The 14,720-nt window shown below is 41.4% G+C and overlaps 3 protein-coding genes across 7 annotated transcripts; 2 read left to right on the forward strand and 1 right to left on the reverse strand.

The window, feature by feature from the left end:
- Positions 1-276: 276 nt before the first annotated feature.
- LOC147197099 (mRNA decay activator protein ZFP36L2-A) lies at positions 277-4,370 on the forward strand. 2 transcript variants are annotated; one of them, XM_086124615.1, is made up of 2 exons: positions 277-636; positions 1,681-4,370. In XM_086124615.1, exons 1-2 carry the CDS (start codon positions 556-558, stop codon positions 2,857-2,859), a joined length of 1,260 nt encoding a protein of 419 aa, XP_085980741.1. In that variant the 5' UTR covers positions 277-555; the 3' UTR covers positions 2,860-4,370. The 2 variants fall into 2 exon arrangements, with proteins under 2 accessions (XP_085980741.1, XP_085980742.1); XM_086124616.1 differs by having other exon boundaries at positions 1,684-4,370.
- Positions 4,371-7,942: 3,572 nt separating this feature from the next.
- trappc6bl (trafficking protein particle complex subunit 6B, like) lies at positions 7,943-10,460 on the reverse strand. 3 transcript variants are annotated; one of them, XM_086126351.1, is made up of 7 exons: positions 10,379-10,460; positions 9,819-9,923; positions 9,641-9,708; positions 9,451-9,568; positions 9,288-9,371; positions 9,085-9,178; positions 7,943-8,621 (listed from the first exon to the last, which is right to left on the reverse strand). In XM_086126351.1, exons 2-7 carry the CDS (start codon positions 9,912-9,914, stop codon positions 8,590-8,592), a joined length of 492 nt encoding a protein of 163 aa, XP_085982477.1. In that variant the 5' UTR covers positions 9,915-9,923; positions 10,379-10,460; the 3' UTR covers positions 7,943-8,589. The 3 variants fall into 3 exon arrangements, with proteins under 3 accessions (XP_085982477.1, XP_085982478.1, XP_085982476.1); XM_086126352.1 differs by lacking the exon at positions 10,379-10,460 and adding an exon at positions 10,217-10,315 and having other exon boundaries at positions 9,085-9,194; XM_086126350.1 differs by lacking the exon at positions 10,379-10,460 and adding an exon at positions 10,217-10,314.
- Positions 10,461-10,566: 106 nt separating this feature from the next.
- Positions 10,567-13,779, forward strand: bloc1s3 (biogenesis of lysosomal organelles complex-1, subunit 3). Of its 2 annotated transcripts, none has more exons than XM_086125800.1 (5): positions 10,567-10,632; positions 10,782-10,900; positions 10,981-11,167; positions 11,307-11,407; positions 11,938-13,779. In XM_086125800.1, the coding sequence occupies exons 2-5, from the start codon at positions 10,787-10,789 to the stop codon at positions 12,121-12,123; spliced, it is 588 nt and encodes a 195-aa protein (XP_085981926.1). In that variant the 5' UTR covers positions 10,567-10,632; positions 10,782-10,786; the 3' UTR covers positions 12,124-13,779. The 2 variants fall into 2 exon arrangements, with proteins under 2 accessions (XP_085981926.1, XP_085981925.1); XM_086125799.1 differs by having other exon boundaries at positions 10,593-10,632; positions 10,778-10,900.
- Positions 13,780-14,720: the final 941 nt, after the last annotated feature.

The following is a 14,720-nucleotide window of genomic DNA, read 5'->3' on the forward strand; positions in this document are numbered from 1 at the left end:
AAGTTATTCGATGAAATGAATGAAATGCTTTGAAGATATTCCTTTATTTATTTAAATAAAGGGAATTATGAAACCGGTTTGCTGGAGGTCAACAAGTGTTGTGATGAACCACAACAACAAATCTTTGTTGTTGACATTCGCCTCGAACCTTTGTGGTCGGAACTGGGACAATCTGAATGTGATTTATCCGACTTCCCACCTTCCTCGAATGCAGCACAGTTCGGAAAAAACTTTTTCAACTCCACTGAAACACTTTTACTAGAGACGCATGCTGGGTGCTTCTCTTGCCTGTTTGACTTGAGAGGTTAGTTTCGTAGTTCCGTGTTTATTTTGTTTACGTTGGCTTCTGAAGGGGGACCGGGTAGTTAAATCAACTTTTGGGCTGACTGAGTCCCGAATGGGCGGTGTGGGAGTGGCCTGCAGCAGCAGTGTCCGGTTTTAAACCCACACGTGGTCGGCGTCTTGAGCTAGTTTTGCACTCCACTCACTTATCAGAAACTTCCGATCGACTCATGCTACACACTGGGCCGCATCCATCGCTGCGCGAGTGGGCAGATGCAGACTGAGATTTCAGCAAGCATAATGCCGTCTTACCATCTCGACCAGTTCGGTGTCCTGGACGAGATGATGTGCAAGGTAAAACAATAATAACAACAACAACACACGCGCGCACACGCACACAACCTGAGCAACTAAAACAGGAAACCTTTGCACAAGATGGCAGGTTTGGCCATGGCTGCATGGAAGCACGCTGCAACGTTGCAATGTTTTAAGTTTTTATGTTTGTCGTCTTGGTCGTAGTAACTTCATTATCAATTTGTAGCGTTCTCTGATGTGCGTGTGACAAATGAATGGCGTCAAAGTTAGCCAGACAAACTAACGTGTTATATTTGGTTGCCAATCAAGTGTTGCTATTATGCTGAATTCCACTTAAAATCGTTTAGGCCGGTGTGCAACAATTGCAAACGGATGAAAATTAACGTCTATGTCAAATCTATTAATTTGAAAACGTTATACATTCAAATGTAAGATGTTAAACTGTTCATCACGTGGTTTAATGGCACTAACAACCGTAATTCCTGTCCTGTGTACCTTATCGGGCGTTGGGGGAAATTATCCAATTCAACTGAATTGGTCTGTAAATTATTGACTTCAAATAGTGTAGCCTTGTTTATCTATGCGAGGTAAGTCTAGTGACAGCCGGAATGACTTAATTCTCTTGCATTAGATGGCAATGAGTTCATCTGTGTACACAACTTACCTATATCAATTTTTTTCTGCCTCGTTTGATGGTGTATTGTGAATGTATTTTCTTTTATTATAATGTAGTAAAATGTGGGACAATAAAGATTGGAAACCACTGCTTTATGGGACTTTTTAACTTCATGGGTGAATATGAATTAATCGCCCGTGCTCCTATTGCCAGTTTTAACAAAAAGCAATCCCTAACGAGCTTATGAGGTCATAGTTACACGATTTGTCAGCTTTTCCAAATTTGGAAATTAAAAAAAAAAAGTGATGTTGAGTTTTTTTGAGAAATGTGGTAGTCAGCTGATTATGTGCAAATACAGTACAGTATATGGGAGTAGGTTTTGCTGTAGTTATTTAGTCAGGCAAATGCATTTTTAAGGCTTTTTCAATAATAATTGTGTAATTTTGCTTTTTCCCTTTTTTGTGCAGCAGTTCCTGAGTTTTGATCTGAGAGGGCATGACAGTCAGCCATCATCCCTCTGCTCAGCAATGAAGACACCAGGCTATATTGGACGGGAACGTAGTTGTGACACATCCTTGTCTCTCAGCACCAGTCCGACAGACAATGTCCATGTGTCCCCCAGTATTTGGGGGCAGCGACCAGAGAGCCACCAGGCTTCCCTTCTTGTTAATTCCACCCAGTGGCGAAAGCAACGCTTCCTGCCTCAGCGCTCGGTCAGCATGGTGGAGACCTCCAGTGCCACAGCGGCAGGTCTAGGCTGGCCTGATTCAGACATGAAAGACCCTCAGGAAGGCATCAGCCCCACCATGCTGAACCACAGCATGACCACCTCCGCCACTTCCTCCGCCTCGACCCGCTACAAGACCGAACTGTGTCGTTCCTTCACAGAGAACGGCATGTGCAAGTACGGTGGCAAGTGCCAGTTTGCCCATGGGCCCGAGGAGCTGCGGGACCTCAGCAGGCATCCAAAGTACAAGACTGAACCGTGCCGTACGTTCCACACCATTGGCTTCTGTCCCTACGGGATCCGCTGTCACTTTGTCCACAACAATGAGGAGGAAAGAAATCACTTGCCCAGCTCCTTTTCCTCCTCGAGCTTTGCACCCCTGCGTCTTCCCTCCACGCGCTCTCGCAGAATCCCGCTCATCAGACAGAGCGTCAGCTTTGCAGGATTTCCTTCTGCTCCCCAGCAAACCCTTCCTCCTCATCCTCCCCCTGCCCCTTTTTCACGAGCGCCATCTGTCTCTCCTCCTTGTGCCGATATCACCAATCTCCTCTCTAATGTCTTCTTAGAGATGGACTCTACTACCTTTGAGGTCTCCCCTGCCCCCCAGTACCAAGGCCCCACTGCCGCAGAGCCATTCTCTTCCTTCCTGCCCTCCCCAGACTCCGGCTGTTCCCCTTCTGGTTTGTCTCCTTCGTCTCCATCCCAGAGACAGAGCCCTGGTGCGTCTGCATTCTTTTCACGCTCGCTCGGCACGAGATCCCTGTCCTATACCTCCCTTTCAGATCAGGACCAGGATGGGAGCAGCTCGTCCGGCTCACTGAATGGATTGGAGTCATGTAGCGGCATCAATGACGGAAAACGCCTCGCCGTATTTAGTCAACTCTCAGTTCCTGAGGACGCTGCAGGGCTCTGCCTTTAGGCTGCACCACAATTCGCATACACTTTAACACGGGGGCACACGCATACCCAAATCCTCCCCTGTCTTGAGGTGTTAAGAGTAAGTGCCATATTGCAGAAAGGATTTCCTAAGGAGTACAAAAACATAGATGGATCAAAAGTCTGCTCGGATTCCCACTGAGATTATTTGTACGCGTGTCAAAGCCAAAGACCTTACATTTTGCAGTTGAATATTGAGTATGGCGGAATCAGGACCATCGTATGGCCTGATGTTTAAGAGGCACTGTGTACTGTATTGTTTTATAAGCTGCTCGCTCTTTCCGCCTAACCGCGCAGTCTGAGGTCATGGGGCGGTCAGATCAGAGGCATTAAAGCTCATTGTTGTGTTTTTAAACAACTTGAAAGTACCTGTCGTGTTGCAGGTCACGTTGATTCCAGAGAGATGTGTTGAGGGAGGGTTTTTTTTTTTCTTTTTGTTTTTGGTCTTTATGAGTCAAAGGTGTTGCGAACAAGCTCAATTTAACTCTTCAACCAGATGACACTCCAAATTTGGCTAACTGATTTTGGTTGTTATTTGCTGACGGTTATAACATTGACAATGGAGCAATGACTTCAAGAATCTTTTCACCTGGTGCCATCATAAAGTTTTGTTTCAGTTAGGACAAACAAGTGGAAGATCCGACTTTGGGCCCAGATTTTTTTTCCCCCTCTGCACACTGATGTTTTGATGGGCACAACCATCATCTTGTTTTCTCTCATCCAGTATTGGTTCTCACTGTTCATGCTTTGTGTATTGTAATGATAGTGTAGTGTTTTGGGGTTTTTGTCATCACTTAAGCAGCAAACTAAAGTTAAACCTTTTAGAGCTGTTACTAGCTTCTTTTTGTGTGTTCAATGTAGTTAGGTGATAGAATCTTGTTGCGCTATTTAAAAGGGTGTTTTCATCGTCTCGTTTTGAGACCTGTTTAGTGGTGTAGCTCTTTAGTAAATTAATTTAATTTATTTTAACCTATTTATAGAGGACTTTGAGTTGGTAATGCTTGTATCAAGTTTAATATATTTGAGGGTTTTCATTTTTTGTTGTTGTTGAAATAAAGTCGTTTCTAAAAAAAAAAAAAAAAAAACAAGTCTGACTAACCTCATTTAAAAAAAAAAAAACTAAAAATAACGCCAGAAACATGTCAGTAGTCCAGAATACGCTCCAAAAGTCAGCTGGGATAGTCTCCTGCTCACCAGTTCTGACCAATGAGCTGAATAAATATATTCAAGTGAAATTTATAAAAGGCTGCAAAAATAAGAGTCATTGAAAAATGCCCGAGATTCAATGTTATAGAAACGACAGCTAAATAGCAAGTTCAAGCTGACTTCAGTAGAAATGATTGTGTATGGTACAGTAAATGTACAGTATCCAACTAAAGGAAACTGCCGTACGAGTGAGACGTTTATGGTCTGAATGCATTTTGATCAAGCTCTTGTTCAACAGTGATTATATGCAAGTGTATGTGACAGCTCTGCTCACATGTGGAGAGTTTTGCGAAAATAAAGAAAAGAAACAAACATTTCCCAAGGCCTGCTTGGAGCCTGTGTGACATCAGCATGCTGCCATGGAGATCTCATGCGTAGATAAGAAGTCTTTTGTTTGAGAGTTTAATCTGAGCGAGTCTGGTCCCCCACCCATTTCCTTTCTCTCTTAACTCACCACCAAGACAGTCCAACCCCACCACCCTCTTCGTCTTCCCTTTCTTTATTCCTCTCCTTCAGTGATGTCCCCCTCACATTGTAGCCTTGGTAGTTTATAGGGCTATTGGGATCTATTGGCTTCATTAGCACAACACTGCTTACGTTGGACTTCATCCCCATGGGCGAATCTCTTTTCACAAGGTTGTGTTTTTGTTTCATTCTTCTCCTTCGATGCAATACATCCAGTACACACGCAGAGGGCCAATCCACGCGCACATGCACAACGACTTAGGCATGCAGGCAAGGAGAAGGCGGGAAATGTTGGGGGTGTGCGGGTGCCTTCCTCAAAACACTTCAACAATGCTTCGCTCTACTTTGTTGATTTGCTTATCAAATAAGCCCCCCAAAAAAACAACAAATGCAGATGGGCCAAAAGCAGTTTATTGATAGCGGGCAGCTATGAATGACTTTCATCCGCACTCATTCAAGCACTATTATCTTGTCACTTTTAACATGAGGGGTGTCTGGGAGTGATTAGTGGCTGTAAAGGGGCTGAAGGGGTGTGTGTGTGTGTGTGTGTGTAGTATTGTATCTGACAGACATTCTCCCACACTCTTGCCCTGTGGGGCATAGGAAAAGGCAGGCAGATGGCCGCATTCAGGTCCACCACGGGTCAACATATGGCCCAGAGAGACAAAGTTTGTGCTTGTGTGTGAGACTAAGAGACTCATTCTCAGTATGCATGAGCGAAGGAGGTTGAATGACAAGGCTAATGCGGAAAGAAGTAATCTCAGAAGTAAGGGTTGAAAAAAAATTGAAGCCATGGGCTCATATAAAAGGATAAAAGTGAATGGCATCCCATGAGATCATTCATGGAAAAGACAGCAAAAGAACACCATATCACACTCCTGGGACTTTAAAGCTTCCCTTTATGCAATTTTGAGAAGAAAAAAAAAAGTCATCAACCAAGATGTTCTGGAGTTAGTGCATAATCTCTTGCATGATAGATCACGAATGTATGTGCACATTTATTGAATTTGAGTATTTAAATGAAACCCATTTTAATGATTCTCTCAATGAGGTGAGCCAAAGATTTCAGGGCACTTATGGAGAACTTCTCTGTTTACATATTTTCTTTCTCTTGATCAGAAATAATGGAAATAGAACTCCCCATCAGAAATAATGGAAATAGAACAGTATCCGGGTCTGAAGAGTCACATAAGCATAGGAAAAAGAGTCTTGTTCTTTAAAGTAGCTAAATTAACACGACAAAGTCAGAAGCTCAGCCTTTGAGAAAGTGATGAGAAAATGGAAAGGGGCTTGCTGACGGTGGCTTGACTTCATGTATCACTTTTTTTTTGTTGCAGTTCTTAGTGTACCACAGGTCACCTGACACAATGATGAATGCACGCCCGAGAGATGAGTTTCTTAACATCAACTAAACACATCTGTATTTTCGCTGCTTTTCAAATCTTCCAATTTTGCTTAGATGACCAAATATTCGGGTTAGAAATGCCTTATTTTGTTTTTCAAAAATCTGAATATGAGCATGTTCACATTTTTGCTCGTTTATGTGGCCTTCCAAAATCAGATCATCGCCACTGATCGCGCTTTGGAAGGGTTTATTGACTGCACATAAACAGAGTTCAGGAGAAAGTACTGTACATTCTACTTCCCGTTTTCAGGCCGCCCTGTCTTAAGTCACTCACACCCTCCTTCGGTTTCTTCAAGCCATGCTTCCTGCCTACCCCCAACTCCCTCCCAGCTCTTGTGAACTTACATTTAATTTCCTTCAAGCCTCCCATAGAGGTTTCTAATTCTCTCCATCTCAGCTTCCCCGCACTCAAGTCTCCCTCTCTCCACTCTATTTCTGCAACTCCCACCACTGCCTCCATCTTGCTGGCTCTCACCCTCGCTAATCCTGCTTGCAGACGTGATTTTCAGAGAGGATTTATGTTTTCAAGGTTTCACTGAGTTGCAGCACATGCATACTCGGATTTGTTTCAATCAACCGACAAGAGAATTGCTGTTGTTCTGATGCACAGTGACTAATTTAACTTATCTCAGCTCACCAAATACTCCTGTTTCAAATGCTTCATCCCTGTTTTTGCACAATTACAAGCAAGGGTTTCAAACAGAATAGCAATAAAACTATACATTATTACGGTGACAAACTATTTTGTTAACATTCAAAAATTTGAGAACAGACTGAATGTATGATGGTCAATGGAGGTTGACATTTGTGAAAGCAAGAGAGATCTGAAATGCATTGAGTTGGGACATTGCAGTGGAGGCATCTTACAACAAAATAAAAGAGCTGTGCATCCCTCTAGTGGCTGCAATGGCAACATACACAATAGGAGGGAACTTCATAAATATGACCAGTTGCATAAAGCAGGGGTCCCCAACCGCCGGGCCGCGGACCGGTACCGGTCCTCGGGGCATTTGGTACCGGGCCGCACAATAACAACTTACATTAATTCCGTCGTATTTATTTTGGAATACGAAAGATATTTTATTTTGAAAATTTACCGGATTCTCCGTTACATCCGGCTGTGTCACTTGACACGTCGAACCACGCTTCTCCATCACGTGACTGATTACGCTAAAAACAAAACACCAGATCTTGCTAAATGAGTAAAATAAACTGCTTGAGATCGCAAATGACGGCGGCCTCAAAAGTACGTTCGAGACAACAACTCTGCCGGTGTTCTGGATTCAAGTTATGGCTGAACACTCTGAGATCGCCACAATAGCACGGTTGCCATTTCCGACATGCTACCTGTGTGAGGCGGGGGTTTTGTGCAGCAACGGCGACTAAAACAAAATGACGAAGAAGCCTCGACATGAAGCACACACGTCAGGTGTCATTGTCTCCGATTACCCCGAGATGGGACCGCCCGCTTGCAGAAAATCAAGCTCGGCGCTCGCACTGATTCAGCATTGTGGTGAGTTGAGATTTCCATGCACTTTGAATTTGTGTTGTATCGTATTTTGAAGGCATTAAGATAGTAGCGATCAGAGTGTTGCGGCCAAATTGGACGCTCCTCGTGTTTATCTCGAAAAAAACCCAGTGTTCATGCAGCTCTTAGCATATTATTTTGTAGTATTTATCCGGCACACCTTAAATGCCGGTCCGTGAAAATATTGTCTGACATAAACCGGTCCGTGGGGCAAAAAAGGTTGGGGACCCCTGGCATAGAGCACCTGCAGGTATGAAGACAGATCACTTGCTGTCCTCAGAAGAGCACATAAAAAAGTAAATGTGATTCTTGACCATCATCAAGAGTGTTTTTGGCTCTTGGGTTAAAATGTGGTGAAACATGCAACTTTACGCCATGTTGTTCACCTTTTCTTTCATTTGCCACATATCGACAGTGCTGAACAATGTTATTTCAGCACCTGTGATAAAAATGAGGAGACCATTCAGCATCAATAAGTGGTTTAATATGAAATCTTTCCATTTCAGCAAGCTGATGGCATTTTATCATTTTGCTTTTTATACTCAAATTTGAGTGAGTGGCTGTTTCACAAGTTAAAAATTAATCAGGAATAACATTCAACCACGATACTTGTTTAAAAAGAACTTATTAAGCTGAGTATCTCGCTTGCTGTAAAAAAGTTAACATGTGAACACAGTTTGAGTGGGTACAGAGATGTATCACGGAAAGGTGTAACACGCAAATTACAGGAAGCATTTTTTTTTATTTACTTGCAAATATGTTTATGTGGCACAGACACTGAAAAAAGGCAATGTACTGTCAATCAGGACTTAGTTCCACTTGTTTCCATACAATACATGAAAACAAGCAAATTGCTTACATAAGAAAAACTCAGCAAGGAGAAACGCCGCATCTGATTTCTACAAGTAAAAGTCTGCAAGCACCATTTCGTCCTATTACTATGAGCATCAGAACGTCTTGGGCTCTTTGGGAACCATGTCGGATTGTTTCTGGTGTTGCAGTAATGAATAGAAGAAGAGAATGGGAGCTACTTAACGTTTTGAAAAAACAAGAGAACATGACATGAAGGACAACGGTGCTTGAGAACTCCGCAGCAATGTGGGACCTTGTCATAATTTCTGGATGACCACTTGAAACTTACCTGCAAAGAGAACAGAACAATGAATCATATCTTTTCATTTACTTTACAACACGTCCCTTGCATTTGTCACATGAACAGCAACAGTTTGGCGACCTTTAATACACAGTGGAGCCTCTGTGTCAAAGAGCTTTTTTGTTGTTGGTCACATGAATTTTTCTAATTTTGTGAGATTAATTTTTTGGGGTGTCCTTTTGCCATGATCATCAAAATTAAAACAAACCGAGACCTGAAATAGTCTCCTTAATGTATGTAGTTTCACTTTTTGAAACAAAATGGATGGATGGATGGATGGATAATTGAAATAAATGGACTTTCCCTCACTGTCAAAAATACCTCTGGACATAACTACGAATGTTCATGCAACTTGAAAGGGATATTTTCCAGAAGTCTCCATTATATTCCAATTTAGAGGTTCCACTGCATTCCCCATGATGCACAAAAAAAAAAATTGGTTGATACTTACACGATGGCATGATAGAGACCTCAGCTGTAACCACACTTTCAAGACCGAGATTTGACAAAGCTCCCCTCACGACACCACATGAAAAGGCCAAGTACTGGGGGGAACAGAAACTACAATCAGGAGTTTTGTCAATAATTTATGATGAATGACTGAGCCCCCAACACACACACAATAATATAAAATATGTATTGATGTGCACTGACCTTAGGCGCTTGATCCAAGTACTGCTTACTATTAGAGAGCTGTGTCAGCAAATTAAATTTGTTATCCTGCAATACATAGGTGCCCTAAAAAAAGATACAAAGACACATAAGATATGATACCTCATAAATCAACATCCATAAAACAATTCCATTTTATTTTCACCTGATGGTTAGTTCTTAGATTGTCCACCTGCCTCCTGAAGACTTTAGTCCAGAAGTCTTTACAAATAAATTTCATTACATCCAACTCATCCTTGAAGCAAGGAGAGTCCCTCGTCAACCTTGACAAGGCAAACAAGTATAACATATAAACACCGATTGTAAACTTTTACAAATTAAGAATAATTATCTACCTCTCAATGAGCCCTTGTCCCACTCTGTAGCCCATCCCCTCCAAAATAGAAACACGGGAGGCCCTGTCCTGTATTAAAAAGCAATATTCACAGTGTGATATGCATGGCTAAAAGCGACTTGCATTGTTGAAAAAAAGCCTAACACCTCTTGAATAGAATACGTTTTGATTGTACAAACTTTGTTGTCGGTCTCTCCTTTAATGAATTGCAGATCCCTGTAAACGTGTGCCACAATCTCCATATGGAGAAACTCAAAGAGAGCGTCGTCTGCCATTGCTGACAACTATGTAATGAGAAAAGGAATTGAGATCGTTACAGACTTGACAAAATTGACAGTTGGTAGGAGTCCGAACTAAAATCACAGGCGGAAACTAGGACAACAAGCGGCGAGCCTAGCTTAAGATAGTTGACCTATTAGCTGTCACTAAACAGTCGCGTTCATTGCGCCTTTATTGGGTTACTTTAAATTAAACGCAACGCCGATTAAATTGGGAAAATATAGTACATTCATTTAGTGATGTTGTCTTAAATTCAACCACGACAGATTACGCGGCAAAAATAAATCTTTAAACCTACTCGACAGACAAACAGCAGTTACGAAGGTAAACAGAGACACTTCCGGGGGTTCACTCGTAATACAAGCAAGGGCAGTCCAAGGATTAACTCCGAATGGAATATGACACAATCTACATGAATGGGATGGTACAATACAGGGGTTCTACAGCAGTGAATAAATACATTTAGAATCTCCTGTTTACGTCTTGTCTTGGTTTTTAACAGAAGGCATTTCAGGAGGCAAGGAGTGAGAAATATCCCCACTACTAAACCGGTGTACGCCGTAATTTATTGAAGCCTACCCTTTTACCATCACCTGACAGCCTCCAACCAAACCTATTTTCCACGTGACATGCATACTGCTTTTTCATTGGACTTTAGGAACAAACTATTTCCTGTCTGCTCATGTGATGAGCATATAGTGTTGACACCCTGAGGTTTGCTTTATCTTCTTGTATACGTTTTGCGTGTAATTAGTACAAGCGGTAGAATATGTGACCGTGCGGCAGTCGTCTGTGATACTTTAATGTAATCAAATGAAGGATTGTATTTTAATGTTGATTATTGTTCTTTTGTGCGGAGTCAGTGGTCATGTCCAGCAGGTACCCGATAGTGGTGCAGGGCGAGGCATCAGAAACAGACTCCGATGATGAGGTTTACATCACCTCCCTGCCAGCTCCTCAGGCGGCCATTACGGGAGCCAAGGTAGTTTGGTGGTTGATGGATGTTGAAAATAAAAATCGTTCCTTCAGCTCCTGATTCAGAAATCATGTTGATCCTCCAAGGTTCAAGGGGAAGCTTCTGAAACGGAGAGCGAGGATGAAGGGGAGACGGCGCACCGAGGTTCTGCACTGAATCACGAAAGTGCTCAGATACTCAAAAGAGATCTACCTCCACTTATTGTTGTGAGAGATCACCCTGATATACAATCAGTTGTGGAAGACAGACCAAGCCCTACACATAAAACTTTTGGTGAGCAATGCTAAACATAAATACTTCATTAAATAGTCGTTGTCTTGACACGAACCAAAACAATGACTGCGCAGGTTTATTATGGATGTCCGAACCAGTTTGACGAAACGCATACTCTTTTATTGTGTTCACTTTCCAGGTGATACATTATTACAGCAGAAGTTGCAGGAGTCGAACAGCCGGCTCTATTCCGATGTGGGACAGATGTTGCGACACGTTTACGGTAGTGCCAGCAAAGAGGTACTGCAGTGCACACCACTACACTAAGTTTCATATATGACCTGTTGCACACCATAATGGGGTCCAATACAAGAGCTTGATCAAAATCTACATGCAAAGATCATAATGTTGAGTTGTGATTGACATTGTCTGAGCAGAGTCAATTTACAAGATATGTCAGTATATTCGGGGTGTTGTGTGCAGTCAAACTGGACTGCATCATACTGACAGGTGTTTTTAATGTTTCTTTGTTCTCTTTCATGTCGCTAAACAAAGTACCGAAAATATCACCATAGTTAAACACTGGATGTATTGTGCCATTATTTACCACTGTGAATTACAGCCACAATACTAAAAATATTGTAAAAATAATACCCCGCTGAAAATCAAGAACAGCATTTCAGAGGTAGAATTTTACAGTAATGTACAGTATTAAATTTCAATAGATACAAGTGTGTAAGTGGTCAGTGTAGTGTGTCTATTTGGTGTTTTATGAAGGGGTAGAAATCTGCTTTTGTATCTTATTCAGCAACTAAATTTTCTCGTCAAAGGTGCGCAGTGCAACAGCACAGCTTAACACATCACAGAGCGCCATCATCAACGCTTCCCACAGCATCCGTCTGATTTTGGATGACCTGAAGGCCGTGTCTGAGAAGATTGACATTATCACCAGCTGTCAGATATTACCTGAGATTAAGATGAGCCATTCAGAGGAGAAAAGCAGTCCTGCATCCTGATGAAAAGAATAACTACAGATGTTATGCATTTGAGCAAGTGAAACTGTTGAGCAGCTTGATTGGTTTGCTTATCTTGTTTGTCAAGGGCATCTATTATTATTATTATTATTATTATTTGATATGAATTGCTGCTGATTGGAATATTTATTTAATAATCTACAGTAGCTCATGCATTTCTTAAATAACAGTAGTCAGACTCTTAACTGCAGATCTTTTTCTGTGTACATTGTTAAATTATGTTTTATTTTATGCATCATGCGATAACATTACCAGTATACAATGTAAACTTGAATTCATATAAAGACATAACAAATGTAATTACAGATAATCACTGTACTATTGTATGCATCCCCACCTACCTAAAAAACAAATGGAGCATTTTTTTGAAAACACTTGTTAGACTTAAGTAAAAATAAATGTGACAATAGACATTAAGACAGATTCGTGTTATTTCAGGGTTAAAAAAAAAGTGTGCTGTACTCATTTAAAATTTCAAATACAAGTTAAGCAGAACTATTTGTAAAGATACTGGTCTGTGGCTCATAACCACAGTATAGAACTACATGTACAGTATGTTAAAGTATACAAAGGCTGAGGATTTTCAATTCAACAAGTACACCTAAATATACAAATATTGGCTGGTAACCAGTTCAGGGTGTCCCCCGCCTACCGCCCGAAGACGGCTGGTATAGGCTCCATCACGCCCACAATGCTCATGTGGTACAGGTCGACTGTACTCCAGCCTATGCTTCCCGTCCGTGCCTGTTTGGGTTTTCTCCAGGCACTCCTGGGGTCAGCTCCAGCAGCCGTGCGTCCCTTGTGCGAATAAAGCGGTTCATATAATGGATGGATGAATAATTTACATTATAGGTCATTTGAGCAAATTTGTAATTTCCAAGTTTCCAAAAGATTAATGACCTCTGACTCCCAAAATCATCACCAACCCGTTCGAGACATTCATAGTGATGGTGTAGTGACTATTCTTCCCACATGATGGCATTACAGATACAAACATTTCAAGTACAGTACGAGACTCCTTTGTTGGATGCTCTACGCTGAGAATAAGGTTTATTGAATTTACTCACTTTCATTTTCTCGAGTGCACTGAGAAAAACGGAGTGTTGATTTTACTCCATTTTATTTTGTCAAGTGGTTGCAAAAAAAAAAAATGGCCTGACATATTTCTATGTCAGGCCATGGATCCACACAAAGAAGCTCTAGTGACTAGAATCTAGTCCTTAACGTGTCTCCATTGTTTAGTGTCACCAAGAGTGAAGAGGCCTTGATTTCTCTGTGGTGACATCATGTTTGTTTCGCTTTTGTAATCATCACTTTGTTCATATGTGTGTGACGGATGGGATTTGACACTGTCGTTCAGGAAGTGATCATCACATCCCTAGTGCAGAGTGATTGCAATTGAAGAGCTGTCCTAATTAAGATCTATATCTACAAAGCGTATGGACAGAGATGTTTGGGGGGGGGGTTCTACAAAGGCATTTCTTCAAGTAATTTGTCAATTAATGGCTATTTTAAATCCACGTGAATAAAATCCTCACATATTTATAGATCTTAGTCTATATTCAGAATCTCAGGAGAACCAAATGTCTGATACATGACCCTTCATATGTAAATGAGCATTAAATGTTTTAAAAGTCATTCATCGTGTAAGATTTCACACTTGTCAACATTTTCTTTCCATATTTGCATTTTGCAGACTTGATTACACGTCTCTCATCCCTGGTTTAAATTGCTGCGCAGTATGTTAAGGGGACAGAAGCACAACAGAGAGGAAGTAAAAGACGCCATTAATGCATTGATCAGTTTCAATGTGATACAGATCACACGAGTAGAATGAGACCTCAGGGACACAGGATTCTGGGAGCTTAATTGGAGAGATCAGCATTTCAGCTGAAGAAATACTCCGTGGTATCTATTATCCTCCTTTTAATGAGAATCGATGACCAGCCTGTGTGTGATTATCACCCTGGCAATGCTGAATGTCTGCCAGGATTCGATCTCGACACGTGGGATTTGGATTATAGAAAAGCCCCAATATACTGTAAATGAACTGATCAGAAACATACTTCAACCTATTCGTTGAGCCAAGCAAGTCACCTTTTGGAATGGAAATTATATCATCCCATCAATATCTGATTCAATTACCAGCCACATTTTTAGGTACACTTTATTCATCTCATATATGATTGCTATAAAATAGTTACATTTGGTTACAACCCGCGCTCTTTTCGTAGTGCTTATTTTACCTCCTGATTGATGCGGCAACAATAAGCCACCGCGGTCTTGCACCGAGTGGCACATATATTGGGAAATTAGCTCATGTTGTGTCATTTTGAATGGCATGGCATTTTGAATGGAAAGCTAGTCTTCTGTAGAGAACCGTATTCAGTGCGTTTAAAAAGTGCCGATTTGAATGGCAAAATGTGTGTAAGGCAAAATATGTCTTTGTACTTTTGGTCCGAGAAGAGGTTTTGCTCTCAATAATTGTGCTGCAAATTGGATGAAACTATAATTGGAGCAAACATGCAGAAAAAAATTGTGAATCACTGCAGACTTTCTTTCGAGGCTAAGTTGACTTC

This window comes from Hippocampus guttulatus, chromosome 12 (assembly GCF_054856545.1).
Source record: "Hippocampus guttulatus isolate MCC_2025c chromosome 12, RoL_Hgut_1.0, whole genome shotgun sequence".
Classification (NCBI taxonomy): Eukaryota; Metazoa; Chordata; class Actinopteri; order Syngnathiformes; family Syngnathidae; genus Hippocampus; species Hippocampus guttulatus.